Raw genomic sequence first — 19,659 nt, 5'->3', positions numbered from 1 at the left:
GGGTCTCACAAGACCCGGGCCCTGTGTGCCGGCCTCCCCCTCCACCCGCCCCCCCGCTTCAGGCGGCCCTGTGCCCCGGGACTCAGCCTCGCGGCTGGCTCCGCGAAGGAAGACTGGCGCTGTCCAGGGACGAGCCCCAGTGGCTCAGCGGGGACACCGTGCCCCGGGAGGACTCACTGAACATGTCTATGGTCTGGAAGATGTGGCATTCCTCCCGCCGGAGGCCCCTGGCGCTGTCACAGACCTGGAGGTTAGCCACGGCCACATGCCCGGCCGCAGGACACGGCCAACGGGGTCCCGCGATGGCTGCACATGGGACAGGGAACTGCCCCAGCCGGGGCAGCTCGAGTTCGGGCCCGCTGGGGTGGGAAGGAAAACCACAGCAGGGTCACCAACGCGGCAGGTGGTCGAGCCCCGGGCCCTGCCTGCCGGCCCAGGGAAGCCAGTGCGTGCGTGGCTATGGGCACGTGGGCCCCAGAGGCGGTCCTCGTCCCCCGCCACAGGCCAGCTCTCAGCTCTGCAGGGGTTGCTGGAGACAGCCGCGGACTGAGCCGCAGACACGGCCGGGCCGGGCCGGGCCCGGGCCCGGGGCCGGGGCAAGGCAGACAATGGACTCGGACCCCAGAGCTCTGACCCCGCCCAAAGCACTCCAGGACCCTCGCAGGAGCTCTGCGGCACGCATCGACTGCCTAGGCCGCACCTGGCACCACCAATGCACCTGGCTTGTCGAGGTGGCACAGCCCTCTGGCCACCGTCAGAACCCCTCCCCCACCACAGTCTGCCTCCGCAGCCTCTGTGGAGTGGCCCAGGATTCCCCGAGGACCCGTCCGTCCCCGTGCCGCCCAGCGAAGGCTGAGTGATGTGGTTGGGTCGTGCCTGCGGGCCAGCCTCCGCGTGGAAAGCGGGACAGCCACCCGGACCGCAGGACGTCCTACGGGGCCACTGGGTACGCAGGGATCCCGGGACGGCCTCCCCAGGGGTGGGGGCAGGCCACAGCCCCCTCCGTGTCACTCGCATGCTTGGAGGCCGTGCTGCCACCGGGCCCATAGACACACGGGGCCGAGGGGGCAGTGGGTGTGTGGGCACCACACGGCCCAGCCCTGGGCCTCCCGGGATAGCGGGGAAGTCTGCCCGGGATCCCAGCCCCGGGGCGGGGCCTTCACGGGGTCGGGAGACCTACCTGGGCAGGGCAGGACCTAGGGAAGGCCGCTCCCGATCCAGAGCCGTCGGGCCGACTGCGAATCGAATGAGACAGGGAAGGCCCCACTGAGGACTAGGCTTACCCACGCACAGGCCAGGATGTCCACACCCCCTAAAGGACGGCCCGTCGTCTTGGTGGCTCGAGGCTTGCCTGGAGGCAGGGCGCTGAGTCTCCAGGCACTGGCCTGGACTGGCGCCCGCCTGCCATGGGGGCTCTGGACCGCCCTTCAACCGCCCCACCTCACGGGGCAGGGCCCTAAGGAAGCCTTCACACGCACCGGACCCCAGCTCAGTGTCCCGGGGCGCCCATCTCCGCCCTGGGCTGCCGACAGCAGAAATCTAACCCCGACCCACACAATTCCAAGGGCAGCGTAGGCGGGACAGCGGACTCTCCCTGCCCGCCCTGCCAGTCGCTGGGCGGGGGACACCCAACACCCACAGGACCCCTGGGTCTCTCAACTGCCGGGCTTCCCAGAATGCCGTGGTCGCTGGGAGAGGCGTCGAGGCCAGCGACTCAGGCCTCCCCCCGGCACACGGAACACCCAGGGCACGCAGAGCTGTGGTTCCAGAGCGCTCTGGCGCTCGGCGCTCCGCCAGCTGACGCGAAAGCCAGACACCACTTGTCTGCTTGCCACAGCTGGGAGCTGCGGCTTTCAGGGGCTGTCTGCGGGTTGGGAAGGAAGCAGGCTGAAGGCTGCTGGCGTGGCCCCCTCTTCCTAGGCAGCCTGTGAAGCGCGCAGGCTTGCGGGCGCTGGCCCTGCCCTGGAATAGCCTCTGGGGCCGCAACCACGTGCCCCGCGGGACCTGGCAGGCTGCGTGTCAGGCAGGGCCAAACAGTGTGACCCACACCCCAGAGGCAGGCCCGACCCGGACACCGCAGTGAACGTGGATATGCTTCACACCCACCACCCATGGGGTCTCACAAGACCCGGGCCCTGTGTGCCGGCCTCCCCCTCCACCCGCCCCCCCGCTTCAGGCGGCCCTGTGCCCCGGGACTCAGCCTCGCGGCTGGCTCCGCGAAGGAAGACTGGCGCTGTCCAGGGACGAGCCCCAGTGGCTCAGCGGGGACACCGTGCCCCGGGAGGACTCACTGAACATGTCTATGGTCTGGAAGATGTGGCATTCCTCCCGCCGGAGGCCCCTGGCGCTGTCACAGACCTGGAGGTTAGCCACGGCCACATGCCCGGCCGCAGGACACGGCCAACGGGGTCCCGCGATGGCTGCACATGGGACAGGGAACTGCCCCAGCCGGGGCAGCTCGAGTTCGGGCCCGCTGGGGTGGGAAGGAAAACCACAGCAGGGTCACCAACGCGGCAGGTGGTCGAGCCCCGGGCCCTGCCTGCCGGCCCAGGGAAGCCAGTGCGTGCGTGGCTATGGGCACGTGGGCCCCAGAGGCGGTCCTCGTCCCCCGCCACAGGCCAGCTCTCAGCTCCGCAGGGGTTGCTGGAGACAGCCGCGGACTGAGCCGCAGAAACGGCCGGGCCGGGGCCGGGCAGACAATGAACTCGGACCCCAGAGCTCTGACCCCGCCCAAAGCACTCCAGGACCCTCGCAGGAGCTCTGGCGGCACGCATCGACTGCCCAGGCCACACCTGGCACCACCAATGCACCTGGCTTGTCGAGGTGGGACAGCCCTCGGGCCACCGTCAGAACCCCTCCCCCACCACAGTCTGCCTCCGCAGCCTCTGTGGAGTGGCCCAGGATTCCCCGAGGACCCGTCCATCCCCGTGCCGCCCACCGAACGCTGAGTGATGTGGTTGGGTCGTGGCTGCGGGCCAGACTCCGGTCAGCCTCCGCGTGGAAAGCGGGACAGCCACCCGGACCGCAGGACGTCCTACGGGGCCACTGGGTGCGCAGGGATCCCGGGACGGCCTCCCCAGGGGTGGGGGCAGGCCACAGCCCCCTCCGTGTCACTCGCACGCTTGGAGGCCGTGCTGCCACCGGGCCCATAGACACACGGGGCCGAGGGGGGCAGTGGGTGTGCGGGCACCACGCGGCCCAGCCCTGGGCCTCCCGGGATAGCGGGGAAGTCTGCCCGGGATCCCAGCCCCGGGGCGGGGCCTTCACGGGGTCGGGAGACCTACCTGGGCAGGGCAGGACCTAGGGAAGGCCGCTCCCGATCCAGAGCCGTCGGGCCGACTGCAAATCGAATGAGACAGGGAAGGCCCCACTGAGGACTAGGCTTACCCACGCACAGGCCAAGATGTGTACATACCTCAGGGTGGTTGTCTTGGTGGCTCAGAAGCTGGCGTTTAGACTGGCGCCTAGTCCAGATAGTGGCTTTGCTTGCCTGCCAGGGTAGTCTTCGGACCGCCCATCACCCACTACATTTCAGGATCTCTATTGTGCTGTATACCCCAGCTTAGTGTCTTTTTTGCGCCCATCTTTGCCCCGTGCTGCCAACAAGCAACATTCAGCCCTGACAAGCACAATTCTAATGTCAGGGTAGGTGGGATACTTGACTCTCCCTGCCTACCCTGTCAGTCGCTGGGTTGGTGAAACACACAGGGCCCCTAGGTGTTTCGAATGGCAGGGCTTCCCTGAATGCTGTGGTCATTGGGAGAAGTGTTAAGGCCTCATATCTGCATAGAGATATCTCTGCAGTATCACTCAAAGGTACTAAAAGTTGTGAGTAGTGATATCTGTTGCTTTTTTTTTTCAGCATATTTTTTATTAACTGGGTGTCAATTCATCTGACCTCTGCTATTTTGTTGGGAAGTGTCAGCTCCACACTGGGATGTCTTGGGTTTTCTTTTTCTCGTGGTTTGTTATGGACAATCAATTCAACTCGATTTCTAACTGCCTCACCACAGTCTTGACCTCAGTGACCATTGGTGTTTTTCATACCCTCTGCTTTTTGGGTTCATTTCATTTGGGCCCTGTGCTCCTGTTTATCTTTTCCTACTCTCCTGTATTCTTCCAGAACTGGTAGCGGTTACAAAGTTTCAGCAGTTTGTGAAGAGATTGCTGCTGAAGGCTCTTAGTCTCATCCATCATTTTTAGCCAGACTCATTGTGCTGACAAGCCTCTGGCTGGTCGGATACACTGCTGTGGGCATGAGGCGGTATTATCTTATGGGGTGTTTCTGGGGAACCACATGACTCCAACTCTAGTTGCTATACTATGCTTAGATCCCCAAATTCCTCATGTGTTCATGCTGTGTAATCTGGTGTTTCCTACCATGAAGCCATGGGCCCTGCTCCAGCACACAGTGCTCTTGTTACTCAGCTAGGGCTGGTGGCTGCAAGGCAGACCTGTGGCTGTGTACTGGGGAGAACCCTGGGGCTCGAAGCATCACCTTGCCCCAGAAGTACTCACTGCCAAGGCCAGCTTCCCTGAAGAAGCATTCTTCTTGTTGGAGGTTCCAGACACTGGCACAGATCTCATCGTAAGCCATCTCCACAATGTTGTCCATAGGACAGGGCCACCAGGGTCCCACTCTGGGTTTAGGCAGGCCATTGAGAAGCTCCAGCTGGGCCAGCCTGAGACTTGGCCTGCTGGAGTGTGGAGATAAGGCACATTTACAAACATGGGATGTGAGTAGCACCAACTCATGCCCGCCCTCCAAAGCAGTAACAGTGCATCTGTGGCTAGAGGTAAAACGGGCCCCAGCAGATGTCCCACTCCCTGGTCACAAGGTGACTCTGAGAGGACTGGCGGTGACAAGCTGAAGACTGAGTCACAGGGATAGAGACACATGGGCAGGACATGTCCTCTGGCAAACAGTTGCCTGCCCTGCTAGGGAGCAAAGACCTCTGACACCCTGCATGGCTGCCTCCCCAGTGAAGGAAGCACCAGGAGCCTCACTGAAGCTGTGGGTCACCCCTGAGACCCAGTCAGGCATCAACTCCCCAGATATCTCGATGATGACAGATACACCTGCTGAGGAGTTCTTGTACCCCAGCACTCTGGCTCTCTCACCCCCACTCCTCAGACTGCTCCCTCTGCCTTCTGATGGCTGGCTCTGGGATCTCAATGGATCACTTTTTGTGCCACCCACAGATGGAATGCCCTTACATGGACAGAAATTGAATGTAGTCCAGAGAGTGGCCCTCTCCTCTTGTGAGCCAGGGAAGCTGTGGTGACTTCTGGAATTCCACATAAAGGCCACTTGGTCTGAGTCAACCCTAAGACTATCTCTTGGGCAGTGAGTGGAAGAGGCCATGGGAACCCCTTTGGGCAACTCCATGACAAGATGCAATATTGTCTTCTGAGACAGGAGGACATGGTCCTGTGGGAGTGCCATGGCTCCCTCAGCCTGTTTTGTCTCTCCCAGGATCTACTGTGACACTTCAGGGATCCCTGCAAAGTCAAAGTCCACAGGGCTGGCAGACCTACCTGGTATGGGGAGAGTCCACGTAAGGCTCCTCCTGGTTCCCAGATGTCTGGTTGACTGTAAATCAAGTCAGATAAGGAAGGACACCTTCAGGAAATGGTCCAACGCCACAGCTACCGCCACCAGGACTTCTACTTTTCCATGAGAGACATCTGGGACTTTGGCAACAGCCTCAGAGGCTACAGTGTGTCTCCAGGCCACCATCCCGGGCTGACCATATGCCCTTGGAGCCAGGTGATCCCATTCTCTCCATTGAAACAGGATGTTACCCACATCTCCCGTGGCCTCATTTTCTGGAAACCCTAAGATCATCTGGCCCCCAACAACATCAGCTCCAGCAATAGGCTACCTGGCTGTTGGGTTGAGAACAGCCAAATGCGAATTTGCTCTTCATTGTCTTGGAGACTGCATGGACAGTGAACTCTGTGTACTGCTACTGGGTGGAAGTGTGAGTTCTACAGAGCCTCTGGTCCACCAGGATCTCTGGGGCCACCCAGAGAGTGTAGGGCATTAGTGGCTCCAGTCAGACCTAATGCCCAAGATGGAACACTGAGGGCATGGCATAGTGTTCTAGAGAACTCGGGAGCTCAGTCAACTTCATCAGGGAAGAGAAAGGCCACATGGTTTGCTAGGCTGAAATCCAGAGGTAGCTGCAAAACGCAGGGGGCTGTGGCTGTCAGGGAGTGTTACCAGGGTGTGAATATCCCACAGGAGATGGCCATAGTGTTACTTCTACTGTGAAACAGATTATTTGACACTCTACAGACAAGGAGATTGAAATCCACAAAAGATCTGTCACACGTGTGTGAAAACACGCTGAGGAGCAGCCGAGACTTTCCACTCTTGCACTGTGGCTTTTGTTCCCTCTAACAAGCTGCCTCCAGTCACATCCTCTCTCCGGTGTTTTGAAACTGGAGGGAATACAGTAACTCTTTCCTCCATACCCACCCTCCCACCCCACCTTCTCTGGCGGTGATAGAGCTTGAGATTGAGTCACAGGGATAGAGACACATGGGCAGGACATGTGCTCTGGCAAACGGTTGCCTGCCCTGCTAGGGAGCAAAGACCTCTGACACCGTGCAAGGCTGCCTCCCCAGTGAAGGAAGCATCAGGAGACTCACTGAAGCTCCCACCCCACCTTCTCCCTCTCCTATTCCCGTTCCCCAAAAGGTTTCTCTGGGAAAAAAAAAAAAAAAGAAAATCCCAGATCTGGGTTTAGAAAAGTCTGTCTATACTATCAATTCAACAGTAAATTTCTCTCTCCCCCGCCCATCCCCGTAACTCTGCCTATAAAATAAAAAATCAATCTTTATAAAAAGGTAAGTGTATTTCAATGGAAATAAAATGGAAATCCAAGCATGAAAAAAGAAAGCTAGAGGATGCGGCCTCCTGCTCCAAGGCCAGTTGCATCAGGGAGGAGGAGATCTCTGCAGCCCTGGGACCTTCAAAGCTCTGCATTTCCCACTCTTTGTTCCTACACAAGTACCCTGACCAAAAATGGCCGCAAATGTTTAGAGAACTATTTACAGAATTGTTTACACAAACCTACAGACTGTTGGTAAATGTTCTTTGAAGAAGTGTGGAGTCGGATGCCAACTTGAGACCATCTTAAGTCTCAGAGCCTTGGCCACCTTACCTGTGCTGAGTTTGGCAACAAGGTGCTCTGTCAGCTTGAGCAGCTCAGTGAGTAGTTGCCGGCTCTGGCAGCTGTCAGGGTCCTGCTGGGTGAGGAGGGCCTGGAGATTTTGATGAATGAGCTGAGAAAGAGCTCTCCCTTCCTGTAACTTCTGCTGTAATTGGGTCAGCTCTTGGGCCTGCTCTTGAATTTGAACACCACATTTCCTAAGGTGTGACAGGAGAGAAGATGTCAAGGTGGGAACGGCCCCATGGTGTGTTCTGTGTCTCTGCAGAGATTTGGTGAGAATGTGCTCACAGGGCCCTCTAAGCAGCATCACTGCCTGTGTGTGGGAAAATGCCCACAGTAGGGAAGAGGAAAAGATGGAGCAAGAGATTCCTCTTTAGTAGAGAGACAGACCTTGCGAGATTACTAGACACTGGGCTGATTTTTTGGTTCTCTAAACAACACCAAGGTTCTTCCTCAGCTCCCTCACCAACATGTTCCTTAAGTTCCTCACTCCAGCCACAGACCTTTCCTTATTAAAATGCAGTGTGCAGCGAGTGGTCACAAAGGTAGACACAGAAACATGCCAGGCACAATGGCTTTCAGCAGAAATAACGACTGACAGGGAGAATCTAAGACAGCATCCACGGTCAGGAGGTGATGGAGACACAGTTAATGAGGAGGGGATCCTACAGCACTGTGTGGATACAAAACGTCTCTGTGTGGTTCACGTTCTTCAATTTTGTATGTGAATTTCAAGTCAATAAGTGCCTCGTTTTTCAAGTCGAAAAGAGGTTCTAAATATCCACTGCAGCCTACAATTTGGTGATTTCTCTGTTGTCTGCCTGCTTTTATAAATCTGAGGGGTCAGCCCACCATGTAAATCCCTGCCCTTCTCCTGGCCACATCAGTTCTTGGTTCCCCAGCTGAGCTGCCCCACTTGAGAGATGCATTCACCTTTCCACCTGCCCACCCGAGAGAGCCCCCTTACTTGAGATTCTCCACAGGTAGCAGCTCCTCTGCCAGCTGCCCCTCCAGGAAGTGCGGCTTCTCCCTCAGCATTGATTCAATTAGATCTTCATACTCTTCACAATCTGAGGAAAGACACGCACACACATACACCTGCCTCAGTGGAAAGGTGAGCGGGCTGCTAAGGTCACTGTCTGTCAGGAAGTGGAGCTACACCATCAAGCTCTTGGTGTGAATTTCCTCCTCTTTGTTTCTTTAGCTCCCATGGACAGGACAATTATAATCTCCATTTTATTTATATTTGTTCAGGGATTTAAAAAAAAAAGCTTTATATATTTTTTTGGAAAGCCAGAGTTACACAGAGAGAAGGAAAAGCAAATAGACAGAGAGAGAGGTCTTTCAATCTTTGGCCGATCCAAAGCCAGGAGCCAGGAGCCTCTTCCGGGTCTCCCACATGGGTGCAGGGGCCCAAGGCCTTGGACCGTCTTCTACTGCTTTCCCAGGCCACAGCAGAGAGCTGGATTGGAAGTGGAGCAGCCAGGTCTTGAATCGGCACCCATAGGGGATGCCGGCACTGCAGGCGGTGGCTTTACCCACTATACTACAGTGCCGGCCCCTCAGGGAATTTTTTCTAATCCCTTCTTTTTTTTTAAATATTAATATTTTATTTCTTATTTTTTCAGTTAACTTTTTTTTAAAGATTTACTCATTTATTTGAAAGGCAGAGTTATAGAGATTCAGAGTCAGGGAGAGAGAGCTAAGTCTTCCATCTACTGGCTCACTCCACAAATGGCCACAATGGCTGGAGCTGTGCCAACCTGAGGCCAGGAGCTAGGTTCTTTCCCCAGGTCTCCCACACAGGCGCAGGGGTCCAAGCTCTTGGGCCATCTTAGACTACTTTCCCAGGCCATAGCAGAGAGCTGGATCAGAAGTGGAGCAGCCAGATTCAAACCAACACCTGCAGGTGGTGGCTTTACCTGCTATGCCACAGCGCTGGCCCCATATAATGTATTTTTCATTTATACTACTACCAAAGGCTTAATGGCTCTACTTAATAAACAGTTCAAGAAATAAAGTATAAGTGGACCATAATCCAGCCAGAGAATAGACAAGAGTTATATACAATAATCAAATCAAAAGATGCTCATCTTCACTTATGTTAAGTAACTCTAAAGTAGTCACAGAAACACCAAAGCTATAGTAGTATATAATTCCCACCAATTTATTGGATAAAGATTTAAAATAACATTTGAGAAAATACTACATTGGCAGCAAATGAGCGAAGAAGAGTTCAAATGCACCTGAAGGGACTTGGCAAAGTGACTCAGCTGGAGCGGGACAGTGTCAGAATTCCCACCCTACAGCTCAGTGAAAATGTGGAAAATTGGCTGAACTTGTGCCTCAGTTATTCCTGCACAACCAACTGATGCTGTAACTACTAACGCTAATCCTTCTCAGAGCATGGTAGCTATGTAACTTATTTGGTAGAGAGAAGAGAAGGATCAAGGTTAGCAAACAGGTCATTTCTCCAAGAGGTGACATCAAATACTCATCATTTCGGTGACACTGAACCTATAGAACTTATTGTGGAATGGGAACATGAATAATGCTGTGTCTCCCATTCAATCTATATTAACAAATTTCTCTATTTTATTTATATTTCTTTTTTAGAAATAAAACATTAAACACAGGGAAAAGAACGAACTTACTGTGGTCCCGCAGGTGCTTTGCCAGGAGGTAGGCCTTAGCCTCAGCTCTAAGAAGCTTCTCCTTCAGTTCTTTTGATTCTCGTTGGCTCTTTGCCAGTTGAGAGCTTAATTGCTCACTGGTTTCTACCCTCACGTCAAGTGAGGGACCGAGAGTCAGTGCCATATCGATGCTTGTAGCAAAATGAGTATATCCAGGGACTAGGAAGAAGACACCCAAGAAAAAGAGGAGTTAAAGAAAATGAAACCTCTTTCAGTAGGACTGATAGATGAGGATAACTGTACCTCCCAACTTACTGTTAGGAAACACCCCACAACACTTTAACGCCTTTATTCTCGATTCAGTCAGGTGCCAGAGCTCAGAGCATAAGCTCCTGCTTATTGCTCAACATCCGACAGAGTGAGAGAAGTAGGGCTTCACTTCCAGGTAACTTGGCAGTTACTGTCACAGAATCAAAACACGGGGGGTATCATGGAATCTTGGGAGCCACTGCCTTCCAGTTGCCTAGGCCACCTGGCTGATGCACAAGCCTGATTGGTCCTTTTAAAGTCTTAAGGGGACCACCTCTGAAAGTCTTAAGGGGACCACCTCTTAACGTCTTAAAGGGACCACCCACTCAACACAGCCTCCACAGTTGTGTACCCCTGGCTGAAACCATAGTCCTACCTTTTCCCAAAAGCGTCTAAGCATATTTCTCATTCCTCTGTTCTAAAAGATTAAGGCAGGACTCATATCCTAACAATTTTTACTTTAAGGGTTGTCATAAAGTCACTCCAACTTTTCTTTATGTCAAAAGAGACCACAAGGCTTTTCCACCACTGAGAGATGCTGAATTATAAACTGCCCATGATGTTCTTCTCAGACTCTTCAGCTTCTTAGACCCACACAGCACAGCACAACACTAAGCCAAGGGTTCACTTTTAAATGTTTTGTATCCCATCTCAGTAGACTTTCTGTTGCACTCAAGGGTTGTGCTGGCTTTGCCCTGACAGGGGCAGCACATGGGCATTTCATTCAACTGAAAGCCAGTTAGATGCCCTTACATCCTCAGTGTCTTCCTCTAAGTGGGCCTGCCCTGTTTCACCATCACTTGACGGACACTTTACACTTGACACTTATGGGTTTCATTCGAGCCCCACAAGAGCCTTTTCAAGATATCAACTGACACAAATAGTTGATGTGAACCTCCCCCCAATACACAGTGAACATCCATGTGGGAAAACTTGCAAATCTGATGGTATTCTTTTCATATTTGCATTCAGTTTATCTACATATTGAACAGGATCCATCTGCAGTTTTTATGTAACATTGCCTGATAAATTTTCTTATTGGCTAAGTCCTATTGAATGGTAGCTGAATTCCACTAATGAGGCTGGTCCTGAACCCCTCAGCATCTTCCCACTCTAATGTGTAAGATATCAGTTTCTGAGATGAATCAAAGGTATGAAGAAATTCATTTTCAGCTGTCTCTGATCTTCATATTCTATGGCAGAAATAATTATTCATCAAATTCTTAATCTTAAAAATCATAAACTAAAGCATCACAAGATTACATGTCCTACTTTACATTGTACAGGGGTGGATTTAGGGTAGTGTTAATAAAAACAAAGTAACAGTGACAACTTCTTGGTGAATTTATACCCAGCATTTGGCAAAGCACTGTACAAATGACAACATTTCACTTTCATCACAATCCTTGAGATGATCATGAAAGTACAATGTCCCAAAGAAGAGGGACAGGAAATGACTCCTCTGGCCATATTTAAAGGAACATGTTCTCTGGTTCTGGCAGAGTGGCCAGTGAATAAAGGGAGCAGCACTTATTACAGCATCATTTTCCAGGGCATATATGTGCCTCATGGGCTACTAGGACCAAAATATGGAGGCATCTGCAAGCTTTCTTTCCTATATGCAACACAACTCCTATCATCGAGGATTTCAGATTCTTTGAGATGTCCAAGAGAAGTATGAGATTAGGGTCTTTGACTGATGTAATTTCATCTGCTATTTAATATCCGTGATTCTCTCTAAGGCTCTTGCCTGGTGTGTGACATTCCTTTCTGCTAAGAACACCACTGTAATCTTGGGGTCTTGGCTACTATATAGGCCAACATATCTGAGACACTCATGTCACCACTTCTGTGTGGGGTCTGGGGCATGCTAAAATTGTACACATCCAGTCTGGAATTTCCCTGAGGTTCAAGTGACACACATTCATCCACAGGGCATGACATTGGCAGATGAAAACAGTCTATGGCTTCATCTTTGTATTAACTGAAGTCCCGCAGTCTAGAGACCAGGTTTTCTCAAGGTAGGAGATCAGCATTGAACTACAGAAGGGAACGTCTGAGCAATATTTCATGCCCTCCACACTCAAAAATCAAATAGAATAAGACACAGCACCACACTATGTCTGCTGGTCACATGTAAGAATTGGAAACAGACACCTTAGAGCACAGATCCTAAGTGAAATGTTCACCTTCTACATGCAATGCACCTCTACTTACCATATACGTACGTGTAAAGCTTCACGGCCACAATGTTGTATCTGAAATTATGAAAGTCAAATGTATTTTCAAAGACAGATCTTCTTGGTCTTTAGCAAGGCAATAGGATGTAAATACCACATAAGCCATGCAGTACTTGTACTTCACTGCATCAGAGCCAGAACATTTAGCCAAACACATAATGTCGGCAAGGAAATATGTGAACATTCTCATAATGCAGGTAAATAAAGACAATGCATAGTCTCTCGCCTCTTCTATAAGGTTTTGTCACTGAATGAGAATATGAAATATCTTTCAATTCATACATCTTATTAGAGCTTAGAACTAAAAATGAGATTATGGAGGTTTAGGGGTCATAGTTTGAAATGAATACAGGGAGGATGATATGGAAGGGAATATGGTTTGGGATGAAGGTGTTTCAGAGAACAACCCCAGTGTACCAAGATACTATACCCTTTTTTCTTTCCTAAAACTCAATTCTCATTGTCATTTATTCTTTTTAGAAACATTGTTGATTCTGTTCGTTCCCCTTATTCTACCAATAGCATATTATCGTCCACTTTTCTCTCCTAAGGTCCAGAATAACACTAGACTCATTCAATAGGCTCTGGATTCTAATGTCTTCCAACCTCGTGGATCAGCTAAGTTTCAGGTTAACTTGCCAGAGATGGTAAATCATTTCTAAGGAAGTACGAAGACTGAACAAAACTCTGCTGCTCAGAATCCCATCTTTGATGACTCCAAGGCGCTCATTTGGGTTAGTGATACATCTCCTAACTATGTTCCCCTTCTGCTTCACTACAACCCATTCTCTCTCCCTTGGGCATATTTGGCTTAGAGGAACTGCCTTTTGAGTTTTTATTATCTGTATGTTCTTCCTCTATACATGAATGAGGTTACTTTAAAGTTTCCTTCTATCTATTTAAATTCCTTTGTAAACTTAATTTGAAAAATCAAGAGAAAGCAATAACATAATGAAAACAAAATGTGTGCTTTTTATTTAATCTCCAAAACAACTAAAAAAAAGTTTGAAATAAATGTGGAGGTGTTTCCAGTACCATGACAACTGTGTTGGATTTCTAATTCCAATGACGTAGATTCTTCCATCCATTTTGTGATGTTTGTAACTGTATTAGTAACAACTGATGTTACTAACCTGGTTAACAGGTACTACCAAACTTTTAAGGATGAACTAACAGCAATTTATCTGAAATGATTCAAAGCAATGTAGAGCAAGGGAATCCTTCCTAACAAGTTCTCCATGAGGTCAGAATTCCCTTTATTTCAAAACTGGACAATGACAAAGCATCACCACAAAAATGAAAACTATAGGCCAACATCTCTCATGAACACAGATGCAAAAATTCTCAATAAACTGCTAGAAAACTGACTACAGCACCGTATTTAAAAAGATCACTGTGCCAAACAAGTGAGATTCATCCCAGGGATGTGAGGATGGTTCAAAACAGAAATCATACATATCACATATTACCTCAATGGAACAAAAGATTAAAGTTATATGATCATCTCAGTAGATAATGAAAAAGCATTTGCCACATTCAATATCCATTCAAAATAAAAGCCCTGAATTAATTTGATTTTGAAGGAACATACTTCAACATAATAAAGGTAGTAAGTGGCAAACCCACAGTCAATGTCATAGCGAATGGAAATGTTGGAAAAATCTCAGCTAAGATTTGGAACCAGATGAGGTTGTCTACCGTCACCACTCTTATCCAACATAGTACAAGAAGTTTCTGTCAGAGCAATTGTGCAAGAGAAACAAAAGGCATACAAATAGGAAAGGAGAAGTTAAAACATCTCCATTTGTAGATGACATGAGTCTCTATGTAGAAAAGCCTAACATCTACATCAAAGACTGTTAGAATAGGCAAACTACTTCAGTGAAGCTGCAGGATAAGAAAGCAACAACCAACAAGTAGAAGTTTGATATGAAAATAATAAGAGCAATGACTTCAAAAAGAACAAATTACCTTGGGATAAATTGAAATAAGAATGTAAAAGATCTCTACAAGGAAAATTAGAAAATCTGAATCAAAGAAATTATAGAAGAAACAAATAATGGAGAACCACTACTGTTCATAGTTGGGAGAATTGGTATTTTTAACTTATTTATACTACTCAAACCAATTTGCAGACTCAATTGAATACCATCAAGATGTAAATGACATTCCTCACAGAACTAGAAAAATAATTCTAAAGTTCTGACTTTCAAACAAACAAATGAATAAATCTAAAAAAAGAAAAAGAAAGAAAGAAAAGTGTGGGGCTACCACACAGCCATCCCTTGTTCTCATCACAGAATATCTCATGAAGGAGGCAATAGAACTCAACTTCTGGGGTCTTTCCAGACTAAACAAATAATCATTTGTAACTGACAGGCACCACACCTGGTTCCTGAGGTTTCTAATGACCTCGCTGGCACTCTAAATCTGATGTTAAGATGTCCCTTTGCAGAGCAGAGATGATTTCTGATTTTCTACTTGACTGGAGCTCTTCTTGCTCCCTTAGCTGGCTTTCCAAGGGCTTTTTCCCAGGGCAGTGGCCTGTGCTGAGCCCAGATGCACAGAGCATGGCCTTTCCATGAGAACCAATGTCCTGAGGGTATCATGCTCCTCACCCTCTGAAAACAAATATACCTTCTTCAGAAAAAGTTGAATATGGTGCCAGCACTGTGACATAGTGGGTAATGCCTCTGCATGCAGTGCTGGCATCCCATATGGGCACTAGTTCGAGTCCTGTCTGCTCCACTTCTTCTCCAGCTCTCTATTATGGCCTGGGAAAGCAGTTGAAGATGACCCAAGGGCTCAGGTCCCTGCACCCACGTGGGAGACCCAGAAGAAGCTCCCAACGCCCAGATTTGCATCAGCACAGCTCTGGCCGTGGTGGCCATCTGAGGAGTGAACCAGCAGATGGAAGATCTCTTTCTCTCCCTCTCCTCTCTCTGCATAACTGTGACTTTCAAGTAAATCTAAATCTTATAAAAAAGAAAATGTTGAATATTCTGCAGTGACTTCTATACTTGGGAGAAGGCAGGTTTGTCACAAGGACAATAATGACTAGAGGCAAAGTTGAAGCTGTACTGTTTTCAGCCCTGGCACTGTATCAGGCCTTAAGATGCAGTGCTTCTTAGCTTTTCAACAGCCCTGCAAGTTAGGTGCAGTTGCCTGCTTTTACTGATGGTGAGACCTACACTCAGGGAGAGGTAAGGTGGCTTATTCTAGGTCACTCAGACTAGCAAAGACAGATCCAGAATTCAAATCCTACAATGTCCTGTGTCTTTTCCACACAGGTCCATGTATCTCAAGTATGACAGTGACATGGGCCTTCTATACCAAGGATGGGCACAGGAGCTGTGGAACAAGAAATTCTTTCATTCTGAAAGCATGATGCTCTTAACATATTACTATGATTTAACAGTGTTTTGGGGGAGGGCAGATGCCATTTTCCAGCAGGTTAAACAACAACTTGGGAAGGCCACATCCCATATCAGAGTCCTTGTTCCAGTCATGGCCACTCTGCTTTTGATCCAGATCCCTGTCAAAATATCTTGGGGAGCAGTGGATGATACTTCAAGTACTTGGGCCCCTTCCACCCACATCTGGACCAGACCAAAGCCAGGAACCAAGAACTCCATCTCTCTCTCTCTCTTCCCCTCCATCGCTACATCTCCAATACTCTGTCAAATAAAAACATAAATCTTTAAATAGTGTTGAATCTACATATTTGGAAAAGCAGAAATAGTCGAACAGGACTTCAAAGAACTGCATCAGTGTCCATACACCAAGGTGAACACTCCCCCTCCACCGTGGACTCAAGTCATATGTCTGTCACAGCACTTCCCGTGCCTTTTGGCAGTTTCTTGTTTTCCAGGTGGAGCTCCTGGAGAGCTGGGGTAACATTTCATTCAACTCTGCATCAACAGCACATAACAGCACCAGTAACAGCTAGGTAGGAGCACTCAGTAACCATGTGCTCAGAGGCTGAAAAGAGAAGACATCATCTCATGGGCATTCTGTCCCAGTGGCCTCTCAAATCCTCTGCCTTCTCCATTTTGAAAAATCCTCAGCAAAGTTCATTTCTGTAGGGGAATCCTGACAACTCCTTCAGAGTGTCTGAGGAGAAAATCCATGTGTTGAGCAGTGATAAATGTGGCAGGGATAAGGAAGCAATGTCACCACACACTGCTCATCTGGGCTGCATCCAAAACCAGTGCATCCCAACACTCAGCAGTTGTCACACCCCACTGGAACTGTCTGGTTTGGGGCCATCTTTCCTCACTCCCTTGGACACTTCCAGGGCATAGATCAGGCTTTATTGCCTGTTGCCAATGCCTAGGGCATTACTTGCAAAACTCAGGAGAAAATGTTGTGAAAACCTTTCTAAAGGCTGAAGATGTGCTGAAGATTAGTATCACCACTGCTTTGGTGCAAGGGAACCTTTCTTTTGTATCTGCTGACCTAAAAGGAAGAACTGTGTAGGTAATGACTGGCATCCCCAGCCCACCTCCAAGTGTTTCCATCCATCCATGCCCACATTTACCTGATGGGCATCGCTGGAAGGGCAGTTCCAGGGTCAAGGCTCTGGGGTCTGGAGTAAGGCCTCCTGTGCACATCCCCTCTTCTTGGCATAGGTCTTCCTTGGGAGAACAAAGCAGGGCTGCATTCCTTCTGTCGATCTCCTTGTTCAGATACTCAAGGAGTTCTGGATAAGGGCACTATCTCATTCCTTGCTGCTCAGTACCAGTTGCTATTTAGGGAGGGTGATGATGCTGTGCACATTCTTTGCTTTTCTCTGGACCTTCCCGAACTCAGCCTGAAGGTACACTCATTCAGACCCACTTTTGTGACCCCAGGATCTACTGTCACCTCATTCTTCTCTTTGTCTTCTTGGATCTCCCACCCACCAGGCACTGCATCTCCTATTATGCTCTTTTTGTTCTGCATTCTCAGGCCAAAGGTTCAGCGAGATGCTCCTGAAGGAAACATAATCAGGGTTGGGTATGCTCTTGACCACAGTTGTTACTGATCTCTATTACAGACATCTTATTCCATAATTGACTCAGACACACCCCAGAGCATGAAGTGACCTCACAGACCTACAACAGCTTCCTTATTTTTCAGGAAGACAATCAAGGCTCAGGAAGGATTAGACTTGCCTATATCTCCACAGCTACTTGGATACAGCACCACAATTAAAAACCTTGGTCTCAAAACATCCTGAGTCTCAGAACCTCTTGTGTTCAAGGTGGCCTTTGAAAGAAAAGCAAAATTTCCTTACACCATATGGAAAAGAAATGAGGACCATGACAATAGGAAACGTGTTATTGTGGGTTCTACAGCTATGTGAATTACCACCAGCCAGTTTTAAGTCAGTAGATGATAAACTGGGACCTGGGAACACAGGACAAAACAATCACACTCATCAGAATTTTAAATTGTAAGCATAATGCACTTAACTTATTATTTGTTCAGGTTTCGCTCATGTAATAGGAGGCAGCCTTCATGAGAGCAAGAACTGTTGTCTGTCGGGGTCACAGAGTATGCCCAGTGACTTCACAGGTGCCTGCGTAGAAACATTCACAGGTGTTGAAATAAGATGGACTAAAACAATTTTCTGAACTGACAACTCACTCGGAACTCACAACTCCAGAGAGTAAATGGGCAAAAGTGGGGAGAGGGGGCAGGAAGCAGAAGGAAGAAATAGAAGCAGTAAAACTATGTGCAGATCCGAGGGAAAGTGGAATAAGGATATGGGCTAGAGAGGCGGCTGAGAAGCTCAGGGAGGGCAGAGATCTGACTGAGAAGTGGCTTATTTAAAAACTTACTTTGTCATTCCAGGTCCCCATCAGCTGCCAGACGCACCAGATCTCAGAAGGGAATGGCAGAACCTGGCACCAATGTCACTGCTGCTGGCTCTTCCACGTGCGGCCTCTTCCTCAACATTGTCAGTGAACTTGCTGCTCTCATCTTCAGTGTCATCCCCGTGGCTGCGCCTGGAAGGCAGTTCAGAAGACAAAGGGGATTCCCTTCACAGATGGCTTCCAGACAGAAGGGCAAATTACACTCCCATCTGCCTCCTCACAGGCTTGGCCCCCGCGAGCCAGGCTGGCAAAGAAGGCAGAACTCAACCTTCTCCTTTGGCATGGATTCTGTGTACACAGAAGCCTACGCTTCAAAATATAAGATGGCTTTGACTGCACACATCTGTAATTAAGTTGCCAGCCTCCAGATAAAGTGGCTACCTTCTTCCTCATTTCAAGTCAGCCTGACTTCTTCCCATTCCTGCCACTGTCCTGTTAGGCAACAACCTTCCCTTCTTTAACATGTGAAAGGGACTACCATTTTCCCCAGCACTGAGTTATGAGAAGGCCCTTCCTTTCTTGGGGCTTAGGAGATCCCTGTTCCTCTCGTACTTTCCCACTGTAGGAATCAGTTGTGCATAGGGTAACAATCTGTATAAGGAACTTCCCTCTTGTAGTCCTGTGTGATCCAGAGCTCCAGGAACAGTCAAGAGCAAAGGAACAGAATGGTTCACACGTTTCTTTATCCTTTTCCCAACATCCCCGCCTTCCCATATTTCTCAAACCCTTGACCAATATAACCATCCTTTGCCTTAGAGGTTTCTTGCACTGCTTTGTCCTCAAGGGATTTTTCATCCATTCTTTCATTCCCCAAAGATGGGCCCAGTCCCCCTAGGCCCAAAACACCTGTAGTCTTTTCCAAGGATAGGGAGCCTTTGGTCCTGGCAAAGCTCCAGGGCAGTGCTGAGTGGCAGAAGGAAGCTTGTAAAACAGATACCAGGCATCGGTGGCTCCTGAACACCTGAAATGTGGCCATGTGACTGAGAATCTGCATTTCTTGTTTTATTTTATTGAAGTTATTTCATATTTAAATACTCACATGTGGCTGGTGGCTACCATATTGGACAGCACAAATCTGCGCTCTTTCTTCCTTTTTACATCAGTTAAAATTTGTCCAATTTGAGATCAAGAACTGTTGTTCAGGCCGGTGCCATGGCTCACTTAGCTAATTCTCCGCCTGCGGTGCCAGCACACTAGGTTCTAGTCCCAGTTGGGACGCTGGATTCTGTCCTGGTTGCTCCTCCTCCAGTACAGCTCTCTGCTGTGGCCCGGGAAGGCAGTGGAGGATGGCCCAAGTCCTTGGGCCCCTGCACCCGCATGGGAGACCAGGAGGAAGCACCTGAATCCTGGCTTCACTTTGGCGCAGTGTGCCGGCTGCAGCAGCCATTTGGAGGGTGAACCAATGGAAGGAAGACCTCTCTTACTCTCTCTCTCT

General features: G+C 49.4%; 1 protein-coding gene across 34 annotated transcripts in view; it reads right to left on the bottom strand.

The window, feature by feature from the left end:
- LOC103346732 (NBPF family member NBPF4) overlaps positions 1–19,659 on the bottom strand; it is a 255,956-nt gene that overhangs the window by 67,042 nt on the left and 169,255 nt on the right. For 25 of the 34 annotated variants that reach the window (XM_089310687.1, XM_089310708.1, XM_089310706.1 and 22 more), the window contains 13 exons: positions 18,189–18,356; positions 17,230–17,926; positions 16,904–16,996; positions 12,341–12,381; positions 9,836–10,033; positions 8,149–8,251; positions 7,173–7,378; positions 5,539–5,593; positions 4,519–4,697; positions 3,285–3,339; positions 2,292–2,473; positions 1,181–1,235; positions 178–359 (listed from right to left, as the gene is read on the bottom strand). In XM_089310687.1, the coding sequence (XP_089166813.1) occupies positions 178–359; positions 1,181–1,235; positions 2,292–2,473; positions 3,285–3,339; positions 4,519–4,697; positions 5,539–5,593; positions 7,173–7,378; positions 8,149–8,251; positions 9,836–10,033; positions 12,341–12,381; positions 16,904–16,996; positions 17,230–17,279 (1,399 nt within the window). In that variant the 5' untranslated portion in view covers positions 17,280–17,926; positions 18,189–18,356. Of the gene's footprint in view, positions 1–177; positions 360–1,180; positions 1,236–2,291; positions 2,474–3,284; positions 3,340–4,518; positions 4,698–5,538; positions 5,594–7,172; positions 7,379–8,148; positions 8,252–9,835; positions 10,034–10,499; positions 12,316–12,340; positions 12,382–16,903; positions 17,927–18,188; positions 18,357–19,659 lie in introns of those variants that run through there. The other 9 variants (XM_089310688.1, XM_089310700.1, XM_089310701.1 and 6 more) reach the window with 9 other exon arrangements.

This window comes from Oryctolagus cuniculus, chromosome 12 (assembly GCF_051225735.1).
Source record: "Oryctolagus cuniculus isolate XC-2025 breed Fujian yellow rabbit chromosome 12, ASM5122573v1, whole genome shotgun sequence".
NCBI lineage: Eukaryota > Metazoa > Chordata > Mammalia > Lagomorpha > Leporidae > Oryctolagus > Oryctolagus cuniculus.
Note: the sequence above shows the minus strand (reverse complement) of the source record. Positions and strands in the feature narration are given on the sequence as shown.